The sequence below is a fragment of the Egretta garzetta genome, unplaced genomic scaffold (assembly GCF_000687185.1).
Source record: "Egretta garzetta isolate BGI_Z169 unplaced genomic scaffold, ASM68718v1 scaffold284, whole genome shotgun sequence".
Taxonomy (NCBI): domain Eukaryota; kingdom Metazoa; phylum Chordata; class Aves; order Pelecaniformes; family Ardeidae; genus Egretta; species Egretta garzetta.
The window spans coordinates 684,780-692,658 of NW_009259498.1; the positions used below are offsets into that span (position 1 = coordinate 684,780).

At 52.4% G+C, this 7,879-nt stretch overlaps 1 protein-coding gene across 1 annotated transcript in view; it reads right to left on the reverse strand.

The window, feature by feature from the left end:
• Positions 1-178: 178 nt before the first annotated feature.
• LOC104125033 (junctophilin-3-like) overlaps positions 179-7,879 on the reverse strand; it is a 19,717-nt gene continuing 12,016 nt past the window's right edge. The window contains exon 4 of the mRNA XM_009637430.2: positions 179-779. Coding sequence (XP_009635725.1) covers positions 699-779 — 81 coding nt within the window. The 3' untranslated portion in view covers positions 179-698. The remainder of the gene's footprint in view (positions 780-7,879) is intronic.

Here is a 7,879-nt window from a genome sequence, read left to right on the forward strand (position 1 = left end):
AATTTAGCAAAACACCGATTGCTGCTTTGTTTTAAAAACAAATAACAAAATGGGGCCCGTTGCCCTTCTCCCATCTTTCACGTCTGGGCAGGGTTCGTGCCTTCCCCGCGCTCCTCCTCTCCTCCTTCTTACAGCAACGTTTCTCCAGTTGTGAAGGGAGAAGGAAGAAAAGCCCAAGTTTGCTTTTCTCTCCTATTTACTTTATCATTAAAGCTGTTGTGGATTTCCCTGGGAAACTCTACCTGGAGCATCCCAGGACCCGTACATACTTCAAACAAAATCTCCCTGCGCTCCCCTCATCTGGTCTCCATTTTGGGGTTCGTTACTGTTGTTACGAATATATTTTTTGGGGGGGATGAGGGGAAGGGAGATGAGGTTTTATTTTGTTGGGATTCCTTCTCATCCTTTCCAGTGTTGGGGGGGCAGAGTGTTGATAGCATTTTGCCATGCCACACAGCATAGTGTTATACAAGCAAAGAATTTTGGCTAAAATCCAAAAAACATTACCCAGGAAAAAAGGCAAACTGTGAGTGAGACTCGATCGTTTGTTGTTCTTCTGTGAAAAGACTTGGAAATCGTCATAGGACAGTTCGAGTTATGATTTTTCCCTTTTTGTTGTTGTTGTTTGGTTTTTGTTTTTGTTTTTTTCCCCCATTCATACATGTAACTGTTATTTTTGCAAACAAGACAGTCTTGAATTAGATGAAAAAGTTAATAAACAAAATGGCGACTCCAATATTTAGTAAGATCACCATGACTACCAGGATGGGAGCTGAGCCCTGGAAGAGAAAGAGAAAGAGAGGAATTAGGAGGCGCGTTGGAAGTCTGCCCAAGCTTTCCTGGTAGCCGGGGTCGGGCGCTGCGCTGGGTCCGGGCTGCTGCAGGGCTGTGGGGTCTGCAGATGAGCAGCCCCCAATCGGCCAATTTACACCCTCCAGCAAGTGCCTGGTAACCCTCATGGCATTTTTGTAGGCTGGCTGCCTTAGTGAGGAAGGCGTGAACCAAGATCTCCCCCTTAAAGGCGAGCAAACAGCAGGGACTAAACTATTGCCGCCGTCACCGTGACAATAACCAGGTCACCCCTAGGTCTTCTACCGAAGCACGAAGTCCTCCTAAGGCAGCCCTCTGATTCTGCGAAGGCAGACAAAATCCTTCCCCTCCTTCACCAAGAGAAGTGAACCAGGCTCTGCTGGGAGCCCCACGCTCCCTCCCCACGCTGACCCATAGCCCAAGGCACTCTCGGGGCCCGCGGCGTCCCTGGTAGTGCCGTCCCTCTTATGCCTGGGTGAGAGCCGAGCTGCTGGACTTTGGCTTTTCTGAGTCACTTCAACACTTTCTTTCCATCCCTTTGCCTCAGTAGACACCTGCAAGCCTCGGGGCAGCCTCTGTTTGCCGTCATGCATTAGCACGGATGGCACCGTGAGCCCCAGCGTCTGCCAAGCAAAGACCCGGACGCACACCCACCGCACCCATCGATTAAGACAGGAGTTGCTCCTGGACTCCCCCGTGTCATGCTCCTAGGAAATCTGGCCTTAAATGAACAACTCAAATTGGTCGCTTACCCGAGCGGTGGCCAATGAAAAGGGGAAAAACAACCAAACCCCCCCAAAGATTATATGGGATCATATTTTCCACTGAGCCTAAAGGCAGCCCAGAGAACTTGTGTTGGACCTGATGAGGCCGTGGCTGTTGGACACTATTAGCATCCCAGGAGCGATGGGGAGGGGCAGGACTGCAGACAAGCCTCCAACGCAGCTTTCTGCAGCACACCGGTCAGAAAAAACATCCACCCTGCCACCTCGTCCCTGCCATTTGCTGTCCTGAAGTGTTAACGTGGCTGGCATCAGGGTGAGCAAGCGTGTGTGCAGGTAGGTGGTAGCTATTTCTCGGAGTAGCTGGTATCCTTGTCTATTCTTGCTGCAATGGAGCTTGTGCCAGCTTTAAGCGCCTGGAAATGGTATAAGTGCTTTTCTCTATGCTTCTGTCCTCGTAACGAAGCTCCTGGGGCTGGTGGGTTGGCATGGGGCTGGGGCGGGTGCCCTTTCTAAGCAAGGAATTGTACTGCTCTGCAGAGCTGCTGGGGAAAGAAAAGGGGGGAAAAAATAAAAATTAAAAATAAAATAATAAAAAAAAAAAAAAAGGCGCTGCTGGCTGGCCAGAGATGGTTTCTCTTCTGAGCAGGCTGATTCAGTTCGCATTTGGGAGTGGGTGGGAGCGAGGATGCTGGAGCTTGCTGGAAAGGCATATTTGTAGCTTAGCAACAGCAAGCTGGCCCTGCCGCTGCCAAGCGCTGCGATGCGGTGCGTTATTTACATTTGGGGTGGGGGTGGGGGGGGTGGTGTTTAGCTTCATTTCAAAAGATTATTGGGTTTTACGATTTTTGAGCTCGTGTTAATATAATAACAGATTGCAAGCGATTATCACTGTCATTGTTGCTGTTGGCAGGGCACCACAGAGACACAAAACCCAGGCGGTTGCCTCCACCTCGCAGCCAGGAGAGGACTTGACTGCTCTCGCTCGTACGTGCGTTAGCCTTGCTCCGCTCGCCGTTCCATTTCCCCTGCCAAAGCAGCGGCGACCATTTCTGCCCCTGCTCCGCTCAGCCTGCTAGGGCGTTTCAATACCACGAAGGAGGCCAAGCTGTCCACCAGCTGACACCAGCCTGGGATAATCTGGAGGCTGCTTTCTCCTCCCTGACAAGAGCAGGACCGGCTGCCTCTTTAATTCCCTGATGTTTGAGCTTGACCCTCACACCGACATTTTGGGATGGACCTGTTGGACTGAGCGAAACCACAGCCCTTTGGTACCCACGTCCAGAGGATGCTGATGGGATGGTGCCCAGGGAGGGAGGACGCCCTTCATTTGTACATCCAAGTTGTGCCCTCATCCAGAAAAAAGGGGGAGCTAACGTGCACCTACCCACTTGCACCAGCAGCAACTGGATTCCCATGCACGAATGTTTTGCTCAGCTCCCTGGTTCAGTCTGCACCTATTTGCATCTTGCATCCTCTGTTCAATGCAGAGGCAGGAGAAAATGCTTGCTTTGCCACCGCGTATGCAGAGTCTTCCACGTTTGCCAGCAAAAGCATCCCAGAAATAGGATGTCCTGGGAGGGGAGGGGTCCCTGCAAACTGAGCCGCTCAAATCCCGTCTGGCAGCCGCCAAATCCTGCTTCCTTTTTACAGTTCCCTCTTTTTAACACCCGCTTCCCCGTGCTAACTCCAACAAGGGCTCCCCACGCAGCGCTTGCAGGTAGGGCTGCTCCCCCCTGGTGAGACACCGGCGTCTCTTAGCAGGGGCCGGAGTCCTGCCCGCGGCAGCTGGTGGGTAAGCAGCTTTGTGACTCTGAAGCTTCTGTTTTAGCTCCAATTACGAACCCTGCTGCACTTCTAAACGCTTATGTCTGGCTTATTTCTAACTTGTAAGGGCTTTGTGCCTTAACCTCTGCTCAGAGGAAACGCTTGCCCTTCTCCCCTTTGATGGCAAGGATGTCCTGGGATATTGTGTCATCCGTTCCGAAGAAATGATTCCTGCTCAGCGCCCAGGCAGAAGATGAATCACTTCTGGATTTGTGCTTTGGCAGAGGCGTTGTGCTGAGCCCAGCCTGGCGAGAGGTCAGCGCGCTCCCCTTCGCTGCAGCTCCAGCCAGCCTTTTCGAAGTAGCAGCTTTTACAACTCCTCGCGCCAGCTACCCGCACGCAGGAAAAAAAGAGCAAGAGCCCTCGATTTGCGACTTTGCGTGCTGCTTTAGTAGTTCGGTGGTGCTTTATCTCATCTTTGGCCTTCTGGAGATGTAGACAAGCCTGAAGAAATCCCCGAGGCCAGCGGTATCGCAGGCTCTGGGGTGCTAGAAAGCCAGCAGCAGAGCTGATTTTCCGCGCCTGGGGTTTACAACACTCTCTTTAGCCCCAAAATAGTAGTGCTAAAGCAGGCCATCGGGAACTGCAGAGCTTTGTTTAAACTACCTTGCCTGTCATTCAGGAGACGGGGCTCCGCTGCGAAACACCGTGCTGCCTCCAGTGCCCGCCAGTCCAGAGCCCGCTGTACTGGGAAGCAGACGCCGGTTGGCAGAGTTCTCCATCCCAATTTTAGCTGTCTACACGTTAGACATCTAGTCTGCGCTAACCATCTAGGCTGTCTCTAGACTAAGTGACGTGAGACAAATTCCACCCAGAATGGTTACCAGCCTGGCTCCAGGAAAGGAAAAATTAAATGAAGCCCTGGTGCGCCTGAGCATCAGCCAGCACGCTGGGTGATGGCAAATTTCATCAGCAAAACGAGGCAGCTCGGGGGCTGGGATTTTTTTATTTTTTTGATAATAAGCTCCCTGGGCTCCTTCATATGAGGAGGAAAACACCTGCCAAGGATGGGCATTACCTAGGCGAAAGGCTGATTCTATACAGCCAGGGGTAGTCCCCAAGGACTTTTGAAGATTTCCTCCAAAGTTTAGAGAGCTGGAACATAGACCCAAACCCATGGAAACACTAAAAACGTGACTAAACCCTGGTTATGGCACAGGGGTGATGCACGACAGTAATGGTGGCTGCAGAAGGAATGAGCAAAGGCTTCCTCCAGCCGGCAGGTTTGGGCACGCGGCCGCTCTGATGGCGGCTGCACCGGTTCTGCCCCTCCATCTTGTTTGGTTTTACCCCTTAACTGTTGTGTAGCAACTCAGGAGCCTTACTGGGAATACAGGGGACAGCTGGTTTACAAATACAATTGTAGCATAATTAATTAAGCATTATCAATCCATTATTACCTGTTATCGCAGGGTACAAGCTCTGTCTCTCTGCTATGGAAACCACAGTGCAGGTTACCTAGGGATCCCTCTGGGATCTGTTAAGTGTAATTACTAAGGACTTGGATCAGCAAAAAATATAAATGCGTTGTTTTCCAGCCTCAGCGCTGGGGAAAGTGCCGAAAACTTAGCGGTTCCGTGACGTTCTGTGCTGAGTTGTCACATAATTGCCAGGAACAGGCTAAGGAGCGTTTAGCAAAAGAAACAGAAGGGATTCGCTTTGCTCTCTCCGGCGTACTACGGCATCTCCTGGGGCTTGAGGAAGGGAGCCCGGGAGATGCTGAACGTGCAAGGAACGGGTACTCGATACCTGCGTGCCTCTGGGTGGGGCGGGATGGAAAAACCTGCTTCTGCAGAAAAAAAATGTAAGTGGCTACACGGAACATGGGGATTTATCCCCAGATGGTGTCTCTTAATGAACTATTTTGTCGCCTCTGGTTCAGTCCCCACATTACAGGTGCCCACGTAGCCGGGAGCGAGCTGCGTGTTTGGAGCTGTACGCCTGGTTTTTAAGATTTTTGGTTCTCGTGTGGTCAAAAGCTGGTGTTTGACCCCAGCTTCTTCAAAGCTAGCAGGAGCTGCGGAGTTGGGCTCAAAACTCTAAAATGAATCCAGGATGGCAGGAGCTAAGTCAGCGAGGTGATCTCTTCAGGTACATCAAAGAGATTAAAAGGGCTTTTAAAGGACGCCGTCAAGCTAAGCATCGCATTTCTCTCTGAACATTATTTACCTCGTGTTGTTACAAGTAATGCCTGCGATGTCTGTACATGGAAGAGATGAGAGGGAGGACGGTTTCCGATTATTAAAAAGAAACAACCCCCAAGAGCGACGGCTCCTCCCATGCAGGCTGCAGCCCCAGCAGCCGTGCTCAGCCCCGGCCCGTCTCTAAAGGTGCGACGGCAACTGGGTGGCTGCAGGACACCCACGGGATTACATTATTCCCACGGAATTACAGCCTATGCTCGTACGGCCACGTGTACCGGCCACGGCCGTTTGGGATTGGGGTTTGAACCTGTTTGGCTGAGACGAGAGACATAAGGAAAACCCAGACATGGCTCTGCTAGGAGACCTGGGGAAGGCTCCCCATGGCGCAAGGAAAATAATGGAAAAACCTGGAGTGGGAAGACAGGGAGGACCACAGGGTTAAGCCCCAGGGTTTAGTCCCAAGGAGGATAACCACGGAAAAGCCCCCAGGGCCCTTTCCCAGCAGACTGGCCCAAAAGCAGACAGATGGGAGCATCTCCGTGCTCGGCACTGAGCCTGGTCCGAGATGCAGGTGAGGCTTCACCGTTCCAACAGTGGGTGCCCATTAATAACAGCAAACAGCCAGCTGTTATTTTAACCTCATTTTACGCCCTTTAGGGCTAAAAGTGCCTACCTTTTCTGAAGCAAATACTCTGCTCCGAGGTCAATCCCTTCAAGAATAATCCCCCCCAGCCTCCAGAAAAGGGAAAATGGAAGGGAAGTGCCATTTCTGGGGCAAGTTGCTGCCCTCTGTCCCGTCCCCCCCCCTCCCACTTTGCTCCATGGAAGCCTGGGCTGAGCCCCCTGCCCGGGTTCCCTGCCGCGGCCGCGGCTCCGGCTGCACGGCACGCTCCGGCGGAGCCCTGGGCTGCCTGCAGATTGGCTGCCTCCTCCTCGCTTTCCCCAGCGACAGCAAAACCTGCCCGGAATATCTTGATGGAAAATAACGCCCCTCGCGCAGAAAGCGAGCGAGGAAGATGCTGCGGCTGCTGGAATCCTTCCCCGCCTCCCCAGCGGGTACCCGGCGGCGACAAGGGGGTCTCTCCGAGATCCCTGACCCAGCGGATGCCTCGCCAGCTCCCTTTGCTGCGACTGTTTCCCCCGGTTTGTTTGCAGTGAGCGGCAGTACCCTCAGCAAACAGCTGAGGCCACGGAGATTTTTATCCGACAGCGTGTGACAAGGGAAGAGAATGTCAGGGCTGGCTGGGGTGGGGTTTTTTTTTCGGCTGCTACCCTGCCGTCGGGCTTTTTTGGTGAGATGAGATGGAGGGGGGGGGATTGACAGGGCTGGCTGGGGTGGGGGTTTTTTTTCGGCTGCGCTACCCTACTCGGGCTTTTTTGGTGAGATGAGATGGAGGGGGGGGGATTGAAAGGGCCAAGTCTGGAGCCTACGCACATCTCCAGGGTGCCTTTCGTGAGACCACAACGTGTCCCTAGAAGCCTTCAGCTAAATACCCGTGATTGCTCCTGCTAAATGAGGACAGGCAGATGAATCAGGCTCGTGCCGGAGCGCTGGCCCTTCTCGCAGGCGTGCCGAGGACCTCTGTGCCTAAAACACCACTTTGCCCTTTTAGAAGCTGCAGATGTTCCGCACCTGCAGAAAAGGAGATGTATTCTTTTATTTTTTTTTCCCCAGCCCTAAAAATGCAATGTGTTTTGTGCTACGGATAAAAGGGTGGCTGGCATTTTAGAAAAAAAAATTCCCTTTCCAGTGTCTCAACAATTCCTTTTTTCCCTTTCCTGTTTTAGATCTTCTCAAAGGCTTTAGGAACCTGTGAAGCACTCAGGCCCAGGCTCGAGCTTTGCGCCTCATGGGCCAGAAAGGATGGAGACGTTCATCCCTTAATCCGACACCACCGACCCCGGTCATGGCGCCTTGTTTTCCATTTTCACCTCCCCAAATGGTGACAACTGAAGTGAATTTGTTCCGTGCGCGCAGGGGCCAGCGTGCACAGAGACGCAGAGAGATCAGCTGGCCTGAAATGTAATTTTAAAGCATTTGTACGACCGTAGCACCGGCTTGATGACCCTGAACCCCCAAAGTCCCTGGATAGCCAACACCAAGTAGCGCTGATTTTCATCGACGTTATTGAGCGCTAGCCTCAAGAAATGACCTTTATAAGAGGAATTTTCAATTACTGATGTGCAGCCCTAATGAAGGGGGAGTCTGGGAGCCTCTTTTTAAGGGACTGGTGAAAAATGACCGGGAAGAGCAAAGTTCCCACAGCTCATACAGCAACCTCTACATCTGACTCCTCTACAGAGGTCTGCATCCCTGCCTGGGCACACGTTGCAAGAGCTTGGACACCAAGGGACACCCCCCCCCGAGCTGTTCCA